The sequence below is a fragment of the Petaurus breviceps genome, unplaced genomic scaffold (assembly GCF_028583685.1).
Source record: "Petaurus breviceps papuanus isolate PSGF00001 unplaced genomic scaffold, PetGlider_PUasm1.0 185, whole genome shotgun sequence".
Lineage (NCBI taxonomy): Eukaryota > Metazoa > Chordata > Mammalia > Diprotodontia > Petauridae > Petaurus > Petaurus breviceps.
In genome coordinates this window covers 36,064,131-36,086,328 of record NW_027185797.1, presented here as the reverse complement: position 1 = coordinate 36,086,328, position 22,198 = coordinate 36,064,131, and the positions used below count along the sequence as shown (strand labels likewise).

The 22,198-nt window shown below is 41.2% G+C and overlaps 1 protein-coding gene across 9 annotated transcripts in view; it reads right to left on the bottom strand.

The window, feature by feature from the left end:
* LOC138161828 (paired mesoderm homeobox protein 2-like) overlaps positions 1-22,198 on the bottom strand; it is a 69,889-nt gene that overhangs the window by 8,151 nt on the left and 39,540 nt on the right. For 8 of the 9 annotated variants that reach the window (XM_069088797.1, XM_069088805.1, XM_069088801.1 and 5 more), the window contains 2 exons: positions 3,822-3,880; positions 444-625 (listed from right to left, as the gene is read on the bottom strand). In XM_069088797.1, the coding sequence (XP_068944898.1) occupies positions 444-625; positions 3,822-3,880 (241 nt within the window). Of the gene's footprint in view, positions 1-443; positions 626-3,821; positions 3,881-4,266; positions 4,687-22,198 lie in introns of those variants that run through there. The other variant, XM_069088802.1, reaches the window with a different exon arrangement.

The following is a 22,198-nucleotide window of genomic DNA, read 5'->3' as shown; positions in this document are numbered from 1 at the left end:
GCAGAGGCAGCCAGCAGCGCCTCAGCCTTCCTGGACTCCCAGTACAGGCTTCTTTACGTCCCTGGGGCAGGCACAGGTCCTGCGGCCAAGACCTCAACTTCCTCTGTACACGTGAAGATTCCATTAGGGCCGGGATGAATGTGGAAATGGCAGCAATGTGTCTTCTCCCCAAGGAGAGGAAATGGAGCTGGATCTGAACGGTGATGCTCAGGGGCTGTCACAGAATCCGAATGTGAGCTCTGTGAGGGCACAGGCGGGGGGTTTGCCTTTCTCCATATCTTCACCATCTTGCATTTATGAAGCACCTGCTGTGTGCCCAGCATTGTGCAAAGTGCTCCCAGTGCTGAATGACTGGTGATGCTGAGGGTTAGCCTTTTAGATGAGTGCACAGTCAAGAAACTGCATGCAGGATACTCCCACAGAGGCATGAACTTTTCACTTACCTGTATTCTAGACTCGGGAACATCAAGGCGGTTGGCAAGCTCACTTCTGACGGAGTAGTTAGGATATGGGTTCTTGTGAAATTCACCCAGAAGAACATCCAGCTGAACCTCATTAAACATGGTACGCTCCCTCTTTGCCCCTTTTTTGCTGCTTGCAGATGAGTCAGAGGTCAAGGCAGGTTCTAAGGGAAGGGGAAAAGTTGAAGTCTTTAAAACAGGAATCAAAGTATTTCTTTCTACTCAGGATGGAACGCATATAAACCTATTTCTTGACATGTTGACTAACTGGTTAGAATGTAAGCACCCCAAAGGCAGGGGCTGGTTTTGCCTTTTTTTTTTAACCCTTCCCCAGTACCTGATAGAGTAGCTAATTGAATAACTGATCACATTTGGGATACAAGGGAATTTGGGGGTTGGAGGATTCACAAAGGTCTCAGACAGAGCTGCCAGCTTAGAAGCAAACTAAGGATTCTTAAGAGGTGATGGGGAAGGGAGTAGATTTCAGACCGAGGGGCCAGTTGGGACAAAAGCATCATCATGGGTATCGTGCATAAGAAACAGCAAGGTGTCCAGTATGACCAGGCCTCAGAATCCCTAGCATCCTTCAAAACTAAGGGGGCTTGCTCCAGGCGGGACTGAAGTCTTCCCTGAGCCTCCCAAAGGCTCACAGCCTGGTAGTGCTCCCTCCCTCTGAAGTGCCTTTCCTTAGTTAGCTCCATCCCCACCTCGCCCCCAGCCCCTGTAGAATCCAAGTTCCTTGAGAGTCAGAGATATTTTCAATCTTTATGTCCTACTACATTTGAAAATTAAGGTAAACTGAGAGACAAGTTTCCAAGCACGCTTATGTACACTAGCAGCAACCAATACAATTTAGGCAGCAAGATGGTTCAGTAGATAGAGTACTGGGCCTGGAGTCAGGAAGACCTGAATTCAAATCCAGTCTCAGCACTCACTACTTGTGAAGGAGTGAAAAATCACGCAGCTGCTCTCTGCCTCAGTTTGCTCAACTGTAAAGTGAAGATAATGGTACCTACTCCCAGAGTTGCTGGGAGTCCCAAGAGAGAAAGCAGCTGGAACAGGGCTTGGCACAAAGGGGACACTCAGTAAATGCTTCAGTTCAGATGCTACCAAGGTGAGGTCTGGCCCTGTCTCCAGGAGCAGAGCCACTCCCTTCTCTGCTCTGGAGTGCTAAAGCCCATCTCATATACACAACACTTGTATTTCCTTTGCCTGATTTTCTGTATTCTTGGGGCTTATTCTCAGGGCTCAGAGTCTCAGAAATGGAATGAGCCCTCAAAGGCCAACCCTAATAGAGGCCAAACCTCCTCTCTGCCCCCAACTAATTCGTGAGGCTTGGGCAGGGAGCTTTTGGTCTTTAAAGCCCCTTCAGCCTCCGAACGGAACTTCTCATGGTGCTTTGCAAGACATCACCTAATTCACACTGATAAGAGCTGGAGAAAACACACAGCACAAGATAGGAAAGGTGACATAAATAGATGGATACAGGTTTCACAATCATCCCCAAGAAAATCAGATATAAGACTCAATTTTCCCGTGGACTTTCCCTGCCATAGGGATGGAAAGGGAAAGCAAGCAAGCATTTGGGGTAAGGTGGGCTGGGGGATGATGGATGAGGATGATGAGGGGGAGGGAAAGGAAGGGGAGAAGGGGAGGAGGAAGGCTAGCATTTACAAAGCACTTTAAGCTTTCCAACAGGCTTTACACAGCTCATCTCATTAGACAGACATGTAAAGTGAGCATCAATACATTTTTTAAAGGCACAGAGGAAAAAATGCAGGATTCACAAATAGGGCAGTTTTGTTACTACATTATTGAACGTTAAGAGAAAAAAAACCCTGTACACAACAAGCAAAGTGCAGGATATCAAACAATCTTTGTATTTTAAATGTTCCTATTTTTTTATGTTTATAATTTTATTTATAAAATGATTTAATTAAGCTTAACTAAAGTTTACTAATTTTAAAATTTAAAATATAGGAAACTGGTAAACTTTTTGATCAAATTTGGACCTAGTGACAGAATATAAGCAGGTTTCTAGTCTTAAGCTTCCCTCCTTACTTAGCAAGCTATTTATTTATGAAGAAATAAGGCAGACACCTGGCATCCCTCAGAATTTCCCTTCAGTTATTTATAAAATCATCAAAACCAATCCAGACCCATGACAAGAGATGGCAGAAGGGAAAACACTGTCCTTGAATGTGCAACAGCAAAGGAAAAGAAGCCCCCATGGCTAACACACACCCCTTTCTCACCTCCAGGGGAGGAAGAGTTTTGGGCAGCTACACCAGAACTTTCATTTTTTTATTGTGCACTTCACAATCAAACACAACTTTTCCACATACAGAAGAAAAAGGCTTCTACAAGAACCAGTGAATTTCTGCTATCTACAATTTGTTTTATAAACATTTATTAAGCCCCTACTTGTTCCAGGCACTAAGCACTTTACAAATATAATCTTATTTGGGAGGAAAGACTGTTTTAGTGAGCATTTTTTTGTTTGTTTTTGAAGCAATTCAAAACTTTTGTTTCTGAGTGGCCTACAGGAAAAGGTGATGAATGTGGAGTCAGGAAGACTTGAATTCAAATCTGACCACAGACACTAGGCAAGTCATTTAAATGCTTTCTGCCTCAGTTTCCTCATCTGTAAAATGGGGATAATTACAGCACCAATCTCTCAAGGTGGCAGCAAGGTTTAAAGGAGATAATATTTGTAAAGTACTTTGGAACTCTTAAGGCAGCAAAACAAAAAGCTAGCAATTCTTATTCTGGAGGCAAACCAGGGCTAGGGAGTCTCCATTATTATGCAAGTGCCCATTATCATTCATATGCTAGAGCAAGAACTGAAGCAATGAGAATTCCTGAGCCCTGAGGAGCCAACATTCCAGGGAGTGAGAAGCAGTAGGGGGAGGGAGGGAAGCAAGCTAAGCACATAGGTGGTCATTTCACCTAGTGGGATTAAAAAAAAAAAAGGCTTCCAGAAAAAAGAGGCTGAAGAGTTAGACTGGGCTTTCATGACGGGGCAGTGAGGAGAGAGCAGTCAGATCCAAGCCCCTCCACTGCCTGGTGAAGGGGATGATTCCACAACAAACCACCAAGGCCAGGAAAAACCCAAGCCAGAGACAGCTGTTCATTCATGCGTTCAACAGGCACTTAGTAAAGGCTGTTGAGGGGCATGGCACCTCAGGATGACAGACAGAAATGAACACAGTGACTCACCACCCCTTGCAGACTCACACCCAATGACAGAATCAAAAGAAAAGGTCTCACAAACTCTAGAAATGCTGTTAACCCAGACTGGGGAGACACACAGGCCGAAGGTCACTGGGTTTAGGATGGGAAGGGCAAGTCAACACTCACCAAGCTTGGAGGGCTTCATGGTGGCTGGTCGGCTTCGAGAGTAGGAAGTCTTCCTGGGCCTGTATTGAAAAGAGATACAGGAAGATGTCACACCTTAGTCAACTGGGGGGGGGGGGGGGGAGAGCAGGGAGTTAATAGGTATTTATTCTTTTCCCTTTCAAGAGCCTGAATTCCTTTTTTTTCCCTTAGAGGTTGCTGGCTCATCCCAGATTTTACTGCATAACCCTAGTTTGCATCTTTCCCTTTAAATCAGGGTTCTTAAAACCAGTGTGTGTGTCTTTTTGTGACCTCGGGCCTATAGGCCATTCTAGGAATAATGTATTTAAATGCTTAAAATTCAATGCCTAGGATTACATAGGAAACTAATTATCTTGAAATAGTTACCAAAATATCTTTTTGTATATTCAGAGTCCAGCTTAAGCATCCCTGCTTTAAAGGAACCAACCTTTGTGCCCAAGTGAGCAAAGACCAGGCCATAACCTGTTTCTCTGTGTTTTCTTCTCTTTTGCCACCCTTCTATTTTTGCTGTCTTGTCCATGAAAAGGCATGCTCCAGAGGGCCACCTCTCTGGCCTTAGAATTCCACTCTGACTCCAGAATATAGCAAGCCCTTCGTGACAGCTGTTTCATTCATTCCTTGCAGGTGGCCAGTTAGGGCTTCTCCCCTGCCTCTTCCCTGTCTTTCTACTAAGTCATGTCCGATGGTAAGATGAAGGCGCCTGGGCCACAGAAGATACAGCTGCTTCTGTCAGTCATTAATATGGCCCCGACCTCCAGGTTTCATCTTCCAGGCTGGGGGAACTTCTCTGCAAAGAAACTGGAGGGTTGTTGGGTTTGTTTTGTTTTGTTGTTTTTTTGTTTGTTTGGTTGGTTTTTTATCACTTAACATATTTAAACTGTAAAGTATTAGGTGTCAAAGTAGTGTTTAAGCCACTGCCACTTAGTACTTAAATTGCTGACCGTCCCAGCACATTCTGGGTCCTCTTTGTACCAGACAAAGTCTCTTCTATTGAGTCAGGAAGCTTCCATTTGCTTTTCTCTTTTCAGACAGTTCAACAATCCATAAGGATGCCAGAATTTCAAGTGAATCTTTCGATTACTTTTGGCTAAAGTCTGGGCGATGTATGTACCTTATAAAGGCCCAGGTGAAGCTTTGCTTGATTATTAGGGAACTAAGCAAACTTGATTCTCCAAGAAAGACTGTTTTTACAAGACTGGAGATGTAATCAAGCCAGTCCCAAACAGTAGAGGAAAAGTCATGGGCTAGGAACGACTGAATTCAGAGCCCATGCTGTCTCTGTGCAGATGGTACACCATCTGCCCAGATGGTGAGGGTTCTCCCCTTCCTGAAATTACTTCGGATTTCCTGGGCACTGTGGCTTCAGGAAGAAGAATTTAAACCCATCCAAGGCATGGATTGCTTCTTTTCTTAATTCAACAAACTTTTTAAACACCTTTTCTTTCGTGGAAGGCCTAGACTATGGGTCAGGCATACAAAGACCAAAGCAGAGTGATTTCCCAGCACTGGAGAGCTGCCATCCGGTCCAGGCTATTCCATTCTGTCGGTGAGAAAATGGATATTAAGCAGCTACTATGTGCTGGGCATTGTGCCAAGGGTACCAAGAAATGTCCCTGCTTTGGGAGAGCTCAGAGTCTGATGGGGGAAACAACATGCAAAGAACTCTGTACAAACAATCTACAGTCAGGATCGATTAGACACAATCAATAGAGGGCAGGCCCTAGAATTAGGAGGCCTGAGAAAGGCTTTCTGTAGAGAAGGGATTGTAGCTGGGACTCGAAGGTAGCCAGAAAGCCCAGAGGCAGAGATGAAGTGGCAGAGTCCTCCAGGCCTGCAGCAGAGTCTGTGAAAGGAGGCCAGGGATCCTGGTTCCCAGAGGAAGCTGTCATCTAAGGGGTGGGAGGTCTAGGATGAGGTCTAGGAAGCCTGGAAAGGGAGTGGGGAGGGTTAGGTTATGAACAGCAAACAGGATTTTATATTTCCTCTTGGGGGAGATAGGGATGGGAGTAACAGATAACCAATGTGATGAATGAAGCTGGGGAGAGATCAGGAAAAGCTTTAATGCCAAAGAAAGGAGTCCATATTATTCCCAAGGAGCTCTGGGAGCTTCCTGAGTTGGAAGACAGTACTGTCAAATCTCAGCTTTAAGAAAACCGATCTGGCTGCTATGTGGACGATGAATTGGGGAAGGCAGAGATTTAAGCCAGGTGAATAAGGAAGCTGTGCTAGCCCAGGCTGAGAAATGATGAAGGCCTGAACCAGACTGACATTACTATTTGAGTAGAGAGTGGATGGATGCAAGCAGGGGTGTCCTGGTAAATATAACAATCAGCTTGGGGGCGGGGGGGACAGGACATATTTAAAGTTTTCTGCTCATTATTAACACTTTCTCCATCAGTTTCTTAAGTCTAGACAGTCAACAGAACAATAACTCAAGCCAACTTTCGGAAGGGTTAATGCTGAGATGTTACCAGTAGGCTCTCCCAAGCTGGTATGAGCTGGCTCCTGCACACCCCTGACTGCAAGAGGCTTTGTAATTGAAGAAATGACAATATTTGACCACTGACCAGATGTGTGGTCTGGTCACAGAGAGAAAAGTCAAGGATGATTCTGAAGTTGTGAACCCAAGTGATCAGAAGAATGACAGCAACCAGGATAGACAGAGAAATTTGGAAGAGAGAAAGACCAGGGGGAAAGGTAACCAAATTTTGTTTTGGATATGTTGAGTTTGAGGTATCTGCAGAACATTGCATTTGAAATGTCCAAAAGGCAGATAGAGGTGCATAAACAAGTCAGGAGAAACACTAGGTTGAAATCTATAGACCTGGAAGTCATTTGTACGAACATGACAAATGAAGCCACGAAAGCTGTGCCAGGCACTGTGTTAAGGGCTGAGATACAAAGAGCAGGTCACACTTTGAGGGGGAAGACAACACACTACGAACTATGTGTAGTGTGAATAGGGGGTCATCTCAGAGGGGAGGTAAAAACAGTGTGAGGGTGAGTATGTGTGAGTGTGAGCGTGGGAGGGGGAAAGGTCTCTTGCAAAAGGTGGGCTGTGAAGAAAAGCCAGGGAAGCCTGGAGTAGAAGTGAGGAGGGGGAGCCTAAGAATCATGGGAGATAGACTGTGAAAAAGCACAAAGACTGCCCAGAGGATGCTTAGCACAGTGCCTGGAAGCCAAGCACTAACTGCATGCTTCTTGCCTGACTGACTGGAAGGAGTGCCATATATGAGGAACAGTAAGAAGCCCAGTGTTGCTGGGTCATAGGAAGGAAATAAAAGCATAAGAAGACTTTAAAGAAAGTAAGGGGCCATATTGGGAAGGGCATTAAAAGTCAAAACAGAGGCTTTTCATATTTGATCTTGATGGTAAGAGGGAGACACTGGAATTCATCAAGTGAGGCACCACATGGTCAGACTTTCAATTCAGAAAGATCATTTTGGCATCTGAGTAGAGGATGGAGTTGGGGAGGGCTTGAGGCAGGGACACCAATCAGAAGGCTGTTGAAAAAGTTCAGGCTTGAGTAGATGAAGGCCAGCACCAAAGCCACAACTATGTGAACAGAGAAGAGGACAGATAGAAGAGATGTTGGGAAGGCAGAAATGACAAGGCTGGGTAACAAACTGGAGTGGGAGAGAAGAGCTGAGGATGAGCCCCAGGCTGCAATCCTGGGTGACGGAGGAGAGAGATAACCTCCAAAGTAACAAGGAAAGGAAGTTAGAAAAGATAATGAGCTTTGTTTTAAACATGTCGAGTTTGGAATGCCTATGAGACATCTAGCTTGACGTGTTCCCTTAGGCAGGTGGGCGACTGGAGGTCAGGAGAGAGGCTAAAGCTGGATAAATACATCTGAAAATCATCTACATAGATAATAACTGAATCCATGAGTACTGACAAAGTCACCACGCAAGAAGATACAGAGGGAGGAGAGAAGAGGGCCAAGGACAGAGCTCTGTGAGCAGAAATGACCCGGATGAAGATCCAGAAAAGAAACAGCAGGACCAATCAGAGAGGCAGGAGAACCAGAGGAGAGGGGTGTCTCAAAAGCCTGTGAGGACAGAGTACCCAGAAGAGAAAGGTGATCTGCAGTGTCAGAGACTGCAGAGAGGCCAAGGAAGGTGAGGATTAAGAAAAGAACATCAGACTCAGCAATTAAGAGATCACTGATAACTTTGGGGAGAGCAGCTGAATGATGAGGCAGGAAGAAAGAAAGAAGGGATGACTCTACCAGAGAAGAGGAGGGGGAGGGGATCAAAACTTGGAAAAGTCCTTGCTCAGCACGACACTGTCAACAAGTCAACAAACATTTGTTATGTGCTATGTGCCAGGCACAGTGCCAAGCCCCGGAGATAAGAAAGGCAAGAACTGGTCCCTGAGCTCAAGCAGCTCACAGAAGACAACAGGCAAACCAATGTGGACAAATGAGAGAGATGCAGGAGGTAAATCTGAGCTGATCACACCAGGGAAGGCACTAACATCAGGGGGATGAGCTGGGGCACAAAGGAGGCCAGGGAAGCCTGGAGGCAGAAATGGGAGGGGACAGAACTCCAGGCATGGACGGAGTACAGTGAGAGACGGGGTCCTGCTCAAGAAACAGCAAGGACACTAGTGTCCCTAGATGGCAGAGTGTAGAGAGAGGAGTAACACTTATTAAGACTGCAAGGTCAGGGGGCAGCCAGGTAGCACAGCGAGTAAGAGCACCGGCTCCAGTGTTGAGAAGACCTGGAGATCAAATCCCCGGGCTCAGACACTTAGCACCCACCCAGAAACACCTGGCCGTGTAACCTTGAGCAAGTTACTTAACCCAATTGCTTAGGGGCGGCCAGGTGGCTCAGTGAGTAAGAGCACCGGCTCCAGTGTTGAGAAGACCTGGAGATCAAATCCCCGGGCTCAGACACTCAGCACCACACCCAGAAATAACTGGCCATGTAACCTTGAGCAAGTTACTTAACCCCGATTGCTTAAAAAAAAAAAAAAAAGACTGCAAGGTCAGCTTAGGGAAAGCTTTAGGAGCCAAACAGAAGGTCTTTATATTGGGATGACATGGTCAGACCTGAACTTTAGGAAGGTCAGTTTGACAGCCAAGTGAAGGATGGTGCTGGCCTTGTTCAGCTCCTGCCTCTGACTAGTGACCCTGGACAAGTCACTTAACTTCCCCATTTTCCTCACCTGTAAAATGAGGGGTGAGGTAGACTAGACAGTCTCCAAGGTTCCTTTCAATTCTGTGTTCATGGACCTATAATGTCCACCCGGGACTGAAGTAAAGAAGGAAATAGTGGGGGATGAAGTCAAAGTATGGTGAGATACCAAGAAGGGGAGAATAGGGAGCTCACACTGAATGACCAGATTTTCCCCATTAAATATAAGGGTGGGGGAAAGGTATTGTGGGAAGCTTGAAGAGTTTTGGAACTGGGGCGGCTAGGTGGCCCAGTGAATAGAGTACAGGCCCTGGAGTCAGGAGGAGTTCAAATCCAGCCTCAGACACTTGACACACTTACTAGCCTTGTGTGACTTTGGGCGAGTCACTTAACCCCAACTGCCCTCCAAAAAGCAAAAAAAAAAAAAAATGAGTTTTAGAACTGAGGCCATGGGAGGAGAAGTGTAACAGAATCAATTAGGGAGGAAAGAGTAAAAGGGCCTAATTGAAAATAGATCACAAATAACAAAGAAATGGAATGCCCATCAACTGGAGAATGGTTAACAAACACATGAATGCAATGGAATACGACTTTGCTCTAAGAAATGATGTGTGTGATGACTACAGAGAAGCCTGGAAAGATCTGAGTTCTGAGTAAGCAGAGATAAGAAAAAAACACACATAGTGACTACAATGATATAAATGGTAAAAATAACCACCCCCCCAAATCCAAAGTGAATGAAAGACCAAACATGCCTGGACTGAAGAGATATAAGAAGATAGCCTCAACCAATCCCTCTGTGTTGTTGGGGGTCCACAGGTGTTACAGAGCGCATATTTTGGGACTTTTTTAATGTACTGATCAGTTGTGCTGATTTTTTTTCCTCTTTAAGAAATATTATTTGTTCAATGAGATGGCTCTCAGGAAGTGAAGGGAAAGGATACTGGGGATAATTATGATAATTATCGGTAAGAAACAGAAGACCAATAAAAATTTCTTTTAAAAATTGTCATGGACCCAGTTGGGATCTCTTCAAGACTTCTTCTGGCTCCACTCAAGGTCACATGAGAAGGAACAGAGGAGGTCAGTGGTGGTAGTAATCTAGAGTTGGGGGTTGACCAGGCATGAATAGGAAAGAGAACTTGCTTAACTCAAGAGTTGTGATTGGGAAGGGACGAGAGAGTAGTCAGAACAGGGGTCATGGCCTAGGAAAATACTGGGGGGGAGGGGGAGCGGCTAGGTGGCACAGTGATTAAAGCGCTGGCCCTGGAGTCAGGAGGACCTGAGTTCAGTTCCGGCCTCAGACACTTAACACCCACACACAAAAAAACTAGCTGTGTAACCTTGGGCAAGTTACTTAACCCCAACTGCCCTCCAAAAGGCAAAAAAAAAAAATACTGACAGGGGATTGGAGATCACAATGAGGATAAAGCAGGTGTAGAAGGCCTAAGGAGAGCAGGAATGATAGGAGATTAGAATCTGATAAAGGGCTTTCTGAATTCTTAGCCATGAAAGCAGAACCCTCATGGGCAATGGCAAGGGCAAGCACCTGACCATCCTCGCCTGGCTGAGATGGGACGGATGAGCAGCTCCTAGGAGTCGACTGGAGTGAGGAATTGTGGCTGCTCGACAACTTCAAATGCACATGCACTGCTCCCAAGTCTTTCCTCAAGATAAGCCAAATGAGTCTAACACACATGACAGCTCTGCAAATATCTGAATCTCCTGAGCCTCGTCATCTTCAGGCTAAACATCTCTTATTCCTTCACGTGATCCTGCTGTGAAACAGACTCCAGTCCCTTCACCATCCTGTCCTCTCTGAGCACAAAGGAACCAGAACCAACTCTCCAACTTAGCAATGTGGGTCTTAAACCAACCAGGGTGCCCAGAATTGCATGAAGTGAGCCAGACATGGTCTGGCTGTGGAAGAATACAATGGGACGGTCACCTTCTTCCTCCTGAAACCTATTCCTCTTAATGCCCCCTGACTGTCGCATCACACTGCTGATTCACATGGAGCCTGAATAGCATGAAAACATCCCAGATTTTTTTTTCAGAAAAACCATCGGCCTATGCCGCCTCCATCCTGCACCTACACAACTGATTCTTTGAGCCCAAGTGTAAGAATTTGCATGTTGACTGCACTGAATTCCATATTAGATTCAGCCCAAGGCTCTGGCTTTTTTGATCCTGATTCTGTCACCCAGGGTGTTACCCACGTCTTCTAGCTTGGTGTCATTCATGTGCAAATTGGGTTAGGGTGCTCCCTCGGCCTTTATCCAAGCCATAGATGTAAATGCTAAAGAGCATCAAGCCAACCACAGCCAACCTGAGGCATTCCACTGGAGATTCCCTGACTAGTGGACATGGAACTACTCTGGACGGCTCTTTGACCTCAAGGCTCTTAAATACTTCTGAGGAAATACAACCTAGACATAAGCAATGATAAGAACAATGCCTACCCAAGGTGATCTCAAGAAGGGAAGAGTTTTACTTGTTTATTTTGGCCACTGGAGGAATCAGCACATAGTAGGCATTTCAGCTTAATTCAAGCATTTACTAATGTGTACTAGGTACTATGCTAGGGATACAAAGACAAAAATTAAATAGTCCCTGCACTCAAAGACCTTCCATCTTACTTGGGAGATGATGGGAGCCACATGTATGTAGATAAATAGATGCCCCAAAAGAAGTACAAATGATTGTGCTAACAACTGGGGGAGTGGGAGGGGAAGAGCGACAGAGATCAAGAAAGACTGCTTAGAGGAAAGGCTACTTGAGTTGAGCCTTGAAGAAAACTCAGGGTTGTGAGGTGAAGAGGGATTACATTCCTGGCATGGGAGATCACATATGCTAAGTTAAGTTTGGGGGAAAATAGAAGCTTGAGAGATCCTAGACAGTGCTGGATGCGGTCCAGGGTAAGCTCCTGGGACTCACTTCCTCACAATCTAAGAAGAAAACTCAGAGGCGTTATCAAGTCCTTTGCATTTCAGAGGGCCCACATCGCTTACCTGAGTATCTTAACGGCTCCCATTTACTGGATCACCCAAATATGCACCTCTTTTGAGTGAGGCCCAGAACAGGCTGCCATACCAGAAGAGCTAAAGCAAGCTACCTCTCAGTCTTTCCCACTGGACCCTTCTTCCCCTGGAAGCCCAAGTTTTTAGAAGCCTCTGTCCACAAAGGTCAGGCTGAGTGGAGACTTTGGCAGGGCTCAGGACAGCCAGACCAAATATGGCAGAGGAGCACAGGATCATGGGCAGTTTAAAACAAATTAACTCTAGCAGGATGGCTAGGTAGCACAGTGAATAGAGCACCGGCCCTGGAGTCAGGAGGACCTGAGTTCAAATCCAGCTTCAGACACTTAACACAAAAAACTAGCCGTGTGACCTTGGGCAAGTCACTTAACCCCAATTGCCCTACCTTCACCCTCCAAAAAGAGAAAATAAATAAATAAATAACTCTGAACTTGATACCAAATAAAATTAGCATTTCCATATACAAAGTAGAACTGAAAACTAGGGTAACAAATGAAACTGCAAATCTCCATTATAGGTACAGCTTTCTTTTCCTTTTGTGTATAATAGGGATTTGAGAACTGACTGGCATCTTAGGATGTGTAGTTCATACGACAAGCATTCTTACTTGGGACTACCAAAACATTTGAGCCAGAAGGTGGAACTGACTCCAATCCCAGAGTTCTTAAAGAAAACCACACAGTTTGGGAGACACAATCTGAGAGGAAGGAATAAAGACCCCAAGAGCTGTGCAGCAGCAGCAACAAAGAGGTGAGCCTCCCTAGACCCTCCTAGAACTCATGAGCTCAGCTGAAAAGGATGAGAAGCTCAGGGGCAACAGGAATAAAGGAGAAAGAAATATTACAATTGAGCTACAGAGAAGGCAGAGACCAAGGAGGTCCATCGGCCAGCCCTGCAGGCATCTCAGAGTGGGAGATTGGTGGAAGCTGCCATTTACCCACACCTTCAAGGACTAACGGAAAGTTCCAAGAAAAGTCCTGCTCTCTTCCCAATGCCTATCCATTAAGAGACACGGTCTGTTCATTTCCTTCCCCCAATCTCAATTCTATCTCAGCCATAAAGAGGTAAGGGGATACAGAGGGAGAAACATCCTTTTAAATTAAGAGAGAAAGCCAAACTTCATCCCAACCTCAGTAGAGGTTTGGCTCCCCTGCCTTAATTTATATTAACATTTAGCCATGGACCTTTAACCAACCAGATTCTGAAGATGGTGTCTTTGACCCTGAAGGGGAAAGCCTGTCCAGCCTGTATAAAGCAGACACTGACAGCTCCTGCCACAATCCGTTTATCCTGTTCTCTGAGAATACTTAGCAACCCCTTCAGTCCTTTTTGACAAGGAAATGCTCATTTTTTTATAACTCCTTTGTGATGATGATGGATTCTGTTTCATTAACATCATACAGGCTTTTGTCTGGAAACTTTCTCAGATCACCATTTTCTGTTTTACTGTGCCAAAGGACACATCTGTATGGACATTTGAACTGACATCGTATAGATGTCATTTGCTGTAAACACATTCTTCCCCTTATTTTTACTTCAGGATGACAGTAAGTTTCATGCAAACACAGTTTTCCTGATAATTCAACCATCACATAACTAATCACTTAACCCCTGCCTGAAGGATCAGTTCTAAAGGGACCACAAAGTAAAAAGCAAAAAGCAAATCCTATATTGTTAGCAGATGCAGTACAAGAATCTTAAGTGTGGTTTTGTTAAGGTGTTGAATGACAAAAATATATTGTGTATATGTGTGTGTGAATTTGCTTCTATAATTTAAAGATAATTACTAACAATTCTAACATTAAATGCAAATGTAATAGTCTCCCCCTCAAGTTTTTTAAAGGGTTTAGTGAAAATCATTCAATATCAGAATATAATAGTTGTATGAAGGACATATATGAAATATAGAAAAATATTTAGCATTGACTAAAAATAAAAACCCATCACAGATTTATCATGCCAGAACCAGCTGAAGAAAACTGAAAGTGGAAGTATCATTTATAACACTAATATTGGATAAAGTCAAATTCAAACAGACTGGAAACAGACATACTGTGGTAAATCAATCTGACAAGTGAGGCATCCTTATGAGTTCTGGAACTTGTATCTGCATGTCAGAGTAATATTCACCCTTTAAAGGGAAGGATAAAACAGGCAACATTATTTGAGACATACATGAGAGAAAAGCAATGGATTAAGAATCAGAAAAACTATGTTCAAACTTGCTACCTATGACCTATTTGATCTCAGAGATTTCCAGGCAGTGATTAGAATTTAAGTAACTTGACTCAGTTTCATCTATAAAATTAAAGGGATAGAATACAAGGGCTTTTTAAATTGTTCAGTTTTAATTTTTACTAAAAAGCTCAAGTATTTGAAAATTGGAAAAGACAAAAGGAAATATTAAGAAAAATATCTAAGTATGAATTAAAGATATAAGGGTCAGTTACTTACATGAACTATCATTTCCATTAATTTCAACATGCATTCTTCACTAATCCCACAGATACATGATACAAAAGCAAAAGGCATCAATAACATTTTTTAAAATTATATCAAATGGGGCCACTAGGTGGTGCAGTGAATCAAGCACCAGCCCTGGAGCCAGGAGGACCCGAGGTCAAATTTGACCTCAGACACTTAACACTTACTAGCTGTGTGACCTTGGGCAAGTCACTTAACTCCAATTGCTCTGCCTTCCCCCCTTCAAAAAGACAAAAAAAAAATTACACAAAATCCCTGAAGAATAAATAATAAAACACACTTCTCTCTGAGGGACAGTGGTAGGAGAGAAGAGATGTGAAATATTCCATATCGTTAGACACACCTACTTTATAAAGTTGATTTTGCTAAACCATTTTTCTTTGGTTCAAAGAACCAGAAATGTGGGGAGAGAAGAGCTGAAAATAACATCCTGAAAATAACACCCTAAAAACCCAAATGGACCAAATACACTGAAGAGAGCTTCAACTGACCAAATGGAAAAAGAAGTACAAAAATCCACTGAAGAAAAGAACTCCTTAAAAATTAGAATTGGCCAAATGAAAAAGAAGATTAAATAGTTCACTGACGAAAATATTCCATAAAAATTTGAATTGAGCAAGTAGAAGCTAGTGACTTTATGAGACATCAAGAAATGATTAAGCAAAATCAAAAGAAGGAAAAAGTAGAAAAAACTGTGAACTGTCTCATTGGAAAAACAACTGACCAGGAAAACAGATTAAGAAGAAGTAATTTAAGAATTACTGGACATCCTGAAATCCATGATTAAAAAACAGAATGAGTGGGTCAAAGAACAAATCATAGAAACAATAATTTCATTTTTAAAGAGAATGACAATGAGATAACATACCAAAATTTATGGGATGCAGCCAAAGCAGCGCTTAACAGAAATTTTATATCTCTAAATGCTTACATGAATAAAATACAGAAAGAGTAGATCAATGAAATGAGCACATAACTAGAACAATTAGAAAAAGGACAAATTAAAAATCCCCAATTAAACATCAAATTGGAAATCCTAAAAATAAAGGTAAAGATTAAAAAATTGAAAAGTAAGAAAACCACTCAACTAATAAATAAAACTAGGAGCTGATTTTATGAATAAAATAAAATGTATAAACCACTGGTTAATTTGACTTTTAAAAAGAAGGAAACCAAATTACCAGTATCAAAAATGTAAAGGGTGAATTTGACATCAATGAAGAGGAAATTAAAGCAATTATTCAGAGCTATTTTACCCAATTATATGCCAGGAAATCTCAGAATCTAAGAGAAATGGAGGAATATTTACAAAAATATAAATTGCCCAGACTGACAGAAAAGGAAATAAAATACTTAAAGAACTCTATCTTAGAAAAAGAAACTGAACATGCCATAAATTAGCCCCCTAAGAAAAAATGCCCAGGACCAGATGGAGTCACAAGTGAATTCTACCAAATATTTAAAGAACAATTGAATCCATTACTATATAAACTATTTGGAAAAATAGGCAAAGAAGGAGCTCCACCAAATCCCTTTTACAGCACAAATATACTGCTGATACCTAAACCAGAAAGAACAAAAACAGAGAAAGAAAACTACAGACCAATTTCTCTAATGAACATTAAAGCAAAATTTTTATATAAAATACTAGCAAGGAGATTACAGCAATATATCACAAAAAGTATACATGATGACCAGGTAGAATTTATATATATATATATATATATATATATATATATATATATATATAGAATATATAGAATGCAGGGCTGGTTCAATAGTAGGAAAACTATCAGCATAATTGACCATATCAATAACAAAAAAACACAAATCATGATTATTTCAATTGATACAGAAAAAGCTCTTGACAAAATATAACATTCAGTCTTACTAAAAAATACTGGAAGGCATAGGAATAAATGGAGCTTTTCTTAAAATAGTAAGTGATATCTATCTAAAACCATTAGCAAGCATTATCTGTAATGGGGATAAGCTAGAAGCCTTCCCAATACGATCAGGAATGAAGCAAGGATGCCCATTAGCACCATTATTATTCAATGTTGTACTAGAAATGCTAGCTATAAGTAGTAAGAGAAGAAAATTATACGAATTAGACTAGGCAATAAGGAAACCTATCACTTTTTGCAGATGATATAATGGTATGCTTAGAGAATCAACTGAAAAAATAATTGAAATAATGAACAACTCCAGCCAAGTTGCAGGATATACAATAAACCCACATAAATCATCAGCATTTCTACATATTACCAACAAAGTCCTGCAAGAAGAGAAAGAAAAAATTATATCTTAAATAGCTATAAACAATATAAAATACTTTGTGGAGTGTGCTTGGCAAAAAAAAAAAAACTCAGGAACTATATGAACACAATTACAAAACAATTTTTATACAAAAAAAGTCATATTTAAAGAATTGGAAAAATCTTAATTGCTCATGGGTGCACTGAGCCAATATAACAGAGAGGACAATTCTACCTAAATTAATTTCCTTATTCAGTGCCATGCCAATGAGACTACCAACAATTTCTTTGATAGAGCTAGAAAAAATAACAGAATTCATCTGGAAGGGCAAAAGGTTGAAAATGTCAAGGGAATCAATGAAAAAAATGTGAAGGTGGCTTAGCCATACCAAATCTCAAAATGTATTACAAAACAGTAATCAGTAAAACAATCTGGTACTAGCTAAGAAACAGAATGTTGGCTCATTGGAATAGATTAGGCATATAATACACAGTAGTAAATGACCATAATAATAATCTAATGTTTTATGAATGAAAAGATCCAAGCTTTTGGGACAAAAGCTCACTGACAAAAAATACTGGAAAAGCTAGAAAGCAATTTTGCAGAAACTGGGTATTGACCAATATCCCACACCCTATACCAAGATATGGTCAAAATGGGTACATGATTTAGACAGTGATATCATAAACAAATTAGGGAAATATAGAATATTTTACCAGTGAGATCTATAGATGAGGGAAGAATTTATGACAAAAAAAGAGCATTATAGGAAGTAAAATGGATAATCTTGATGACATTAAATTTAAAAGGTTTATATGAACAAAAATCCAACGTAGCCAAGATTAGAAGGAAAGCAGAAAAGAAAAAAAATGTTACGTTTCTCTGATAAAACCTCATTTCCCAAATATATAGAGAACTTAGTCAAATCTTTAAGAATAGAAGTCATTCTTCAATTGATAGTTAAAGGATATGAAGCAGTTTTCAAAAAAAAAAATAAAAGCTATCTATAGACATATGAAAAAAAAAAGATACACACTACTACTGTTTAGAGAAATGCAAATTAAAACAACTCTGAGGTATCACCCCACAACTATCCAACTGGCTAATATGACAGAAAAGGAAAATGACAAATGTTTAAGGGGATGTGGGAAAACTGAGTCACCAATGCACTGTTAGTGAAGTTGTGGACTGATCCAGCCATTCTGGAGAGCAATTTGGAACTATGCCCAAAGGACTATAAAACTGCAAATCCTTTGACCCAACAATGCCAACACTAGGTCTGGATCCCAAAAAGATAAAAAAGAAAAAGAAAATGACCTATATGTACAAAAATATTTATAGCAGCTCTTTTTGTGGTGGCAAAGAACGGTAAACTGAGGAACTGCCTATCAATTGGGGATTGGTTGAACAACTTGAGGTATATGATTGTGATAGAATAGTATCTGCTAGGAGAAATAAGCAGGATGTTTTCTGAAAAACCTGGAAAGACTTATATGAACTGATGCAAAGTAAAGTGACCAAAACCAAGAGATCATTGTACACAGTATCAGCAACACTGTACAATGACTATGAATGACTTGGTTATTCTCAGCAGTACAATAATTCCAGACAATTTTATTTTATTTTTTTGCTTTTTGGAGGGCATTTGGGGTTAAGTGACTTGCCCAAGGTAACATGGCTAGTATTTGTGTTAAGTGTCTGAGGCCAGATTTGAACTCACATCCTCCTGACTCCAGGGCTGGTGCTCTATTCACTGCGCCACCTAGCCGCCCCGATTCCAGACAATTTTAAAGGACTTTTGATGAAAAATGCTATCCATCTCTAGAGAAAGAACCAATGGAGTCTAAATACAGAATGAAACATACTTTTTAAAAACTTTTATTTTTCTTAGGGCTATTTTTGGGGGGTGAAGATGGGCTGTTTTCTTTCACAACATAGCTAAGATGGAAATGTTTTACATGATTAAACATATATAATCTATATCAAATCTCTTGCTTTTTCAAGGAGGGGGGAGAGGAGAGAAGGGGAGAGAGAATTTAGAACTCAAAAAATTTTTAAGTGAATGTTAAAAAGTGTTTACATGATAATGTTGGAGAAGATGCAGGAAAATTGGAACATTAATGCATTGTCAGTGAAGTTAACTGATCCAGCCATTCTGGAGAGCAATTTGGAACTATGCCCCAGGGCTATAAAAATGTGCATACCCTTTGACCCAGCAATACCACTTCTGGGGCTGTATCCCAAAGAGATCTGAAAAGGACCCACATGTACAAAAATATTTATACCAGCTCTTTTTATGGTGGCAAAGAATTGGAAATGGAGGACATGCCCACCAGTGGGGGAATAGCCGAACAAGTTGTTGTACATGAATGTTATGGAATAATACTATTATGCTCTAAGAAATGATGAGCAGGTGGACTTCAGAAAAACCTGGAAAGACTTGAATGAACTGATGCTGAGTGAAGTGAGCAGAACCAGGAAAACATTGTACACAGTAACAACCACAGTGTGCAATGACTAACTTTGACAGACTCATCTCTTCTTAGCAATGCAAGGATCCAAGACAACTCCAAAGGACTCATGATGGAAAATGCTGTCTATATCCAGAAAAAGAACTATGAAGTCTAAATGCAGATTGAAGCATATTATTTGCTCTCTTTTTTTCCTTTCTTCTTTTCATAGTTTCTCCCATTGTTTCTAATTCTTCTTTACAACATGACTAATGTGAAAATAGGTTCAATATGAATGTAAATGTAGAGCCTGTATCAAAGTACATGCTGTTTTGGGGTGGGGGTGGGGAGAGATGGGGAGAAAATTTAGAACTCAAAATCTTATGGAAGTAATGTTGAAGATTAAAAATTAATATTTTTTAGAAAGTAATTGGAAAAAAATAGAACATTAAAAAACCCTACTCCTCATTTACCCCACATAAACAATCCACTGTCCAGTCTTATTTCTACCTTGGTAACAACATCTCTCCTATACAGCCTCTTTCTTCACTCACAAAGTGAATGGCATAGTTGAGTTCCTCCTCAGTTTCTTTCTTCCAGACTATTCCAGTAGCCGCCAAGTGGTCTCTCCTCAAGTCTTTCTCCCTCTGTAATCCAAATTCCACTTAGGTGCTAAAGTGATTTCATAAATTATTGAGTCTGACCATGCTACCCTTCTACTCAAACTCCAGTGGCTCGCCCATTACCTTCAAGATCAAACCCAGGAAGTGGAGCCAAGATAGTGGAATAGAGACAGAACGCAGAAACCCAGCCAAACTGTCCTAACATTCCCCTCCAAACAACTTCAAAATAATGCATCAAATCAAATTCTAGAGTGGCAGAGCCAACAAAAAGTCAAGGAAAGACATTTTCCCAGCCTAAGACAACTTAGGAGATCAGCAGGAGAGGTCTATGACATTGGGGCTGGCCCACATCACATGTGGTGGCAGCACCAGCAGTAGGTTTTAGAGGTGGCTGGAACAGCTACCCCAGCAACTTTTACAGTTCTCAGCCCAAAGATGGCAAAGAGGTTGGCCAACTGGTCAGAAAGAGATTAAAGACACACACAGAGAGTTAAAATAAGGGGTTAGAACAGCATCTATTATGCTTCAGCAGAAGTAAAAAAGGCAGGGGTAGCAATCATGATCTCAGACAAAGCAAGTGTAAAAACAAACCAAATTAAGAGAGATAATCAGCAAGGTGGCACAGTGGATAGAGTCTAGGACCTGGAGTCAATTAGACTCATCTTCCTGAGTTCAAATCCAGCCTCAGACACTTACTGGCTGAGTGACACTGGCCTAGTCACTTAAACTTGTTTACTTCAGTTCCTCATCTGTAAAATGATCAGGAAGGAAATGGCAAACCACTCCAGTATCTCTGCTGAGAAAACCCCAAATAGGGTCATGAAGAGTTGGACACAACTCAGATGACTGAACAACAGCAAAAAAAAGGAATAATCAGGGAAACCATATTTTGCTAAAAGGTAACACAGACAATGAAGTAATACCAAAAAAATTTACTGCAAGTTTTTATAACGACTCGTTTATCAAATTCATAGGGAACTGAATGAAATTTATAAAAATAAGAGCCATTCCTCAAATGACAGTAGAAGGATATGAGCAGGCATTTTTCAGAAGAAATCAAAGCTATTTAGTCATATGAAAAAACGCTCTAACCCATTATTACAGAAATGCAAATTAAAACAACTCTGATACTACTGTATCTACCAGAAATGACAAATGCTGAAGGGGATTAAGGAAAATAGAAACACTAATGCACTGTTCTGGAGAACAATTTGGAACTATGCCCAAAGAACAATGCATACCCTTTGACCCAGCAATACTACTACCAGGTTTGTACCGCAAAGAAATCAAAGAAAGAAAAGGATATCTATCTACAAACATGTTTATAGCAACTCTTTTTCGTGGTGGCAAAGAACTGGAAATTAAAATTCCCATTAATTAGGTAATGGCTGAACAAGTTATGGTATATGATTATAATGGAATACTATGCTATAAGAAATGACAAGCAGGATGATTTCAGAAAAACCTAGACTTATATGAACTGATGCACTTATATGAAGTGAACAGAACCAGGAGAATGTTATACGTAGTAACAGCAATATTGTAATGATGATTAACTGTGAAAGACTTAGCTACTGTGATACAATGATCCGAGACAATTCCAAAAGACTTATGATGAAAACTGCTATCTACCTCCAGAGAACAAGTGAACTCTGAGTAGAAGTAGAAGTAGAATTTTCTCACTTTCCTTTTCTTTTCGGCAATATAGCTAATAGGGAAATGTTTTGCATGATTCCACATGTATAAATGATATCATATTGCTAGCCTTCTCAATGAGTGGGGGAGGGACAGGTGGAAGGGAATTTAGAACTCAACTTTGTTTTAAAAGAATGTTAAAAATAAGTATTAAAAAGATCAAATCTCAAGTCCTCTGTTTGTAATGTTTCCTTTCTACCTTTCCAGTCTTCATACTCCTCACTCCCCTATATACCTTCATGATCCAGCTACACTGGCCTCACACACTAAACGCCATCTGCCACCTGGTCATCCCTGGTTCCAGGAATGTTCTGCCCTCTCACTTCTGCTTTGTAGTATCCCTGTCACCATTCAAAACAGCTCAAATCCCACCTTCTATGAGAGACTTCTCTGGTGTCCCTACCTGCTTAGTGCTGTCCCTCTGGGATGACATTCCATCTCTTCTGTATCTCGTATACACTTATTGACACAGGGTCTCCTTGAGGGTAAGGGTTTTTTTTGTCTTTGTATCCTCAGCTCTTAACATAGCACCTGTGAGTATTTAATCAGCGTTTCTGACTGGCCACCAGGCAACAAAAGCTGGCAGAAGGAAAGTGGAAGGAATTCTTTGTTTTGTTAATTACAGAAGAAATTTTTAAGTCATTTCTCAAGTATCTTTTAAAAAATATA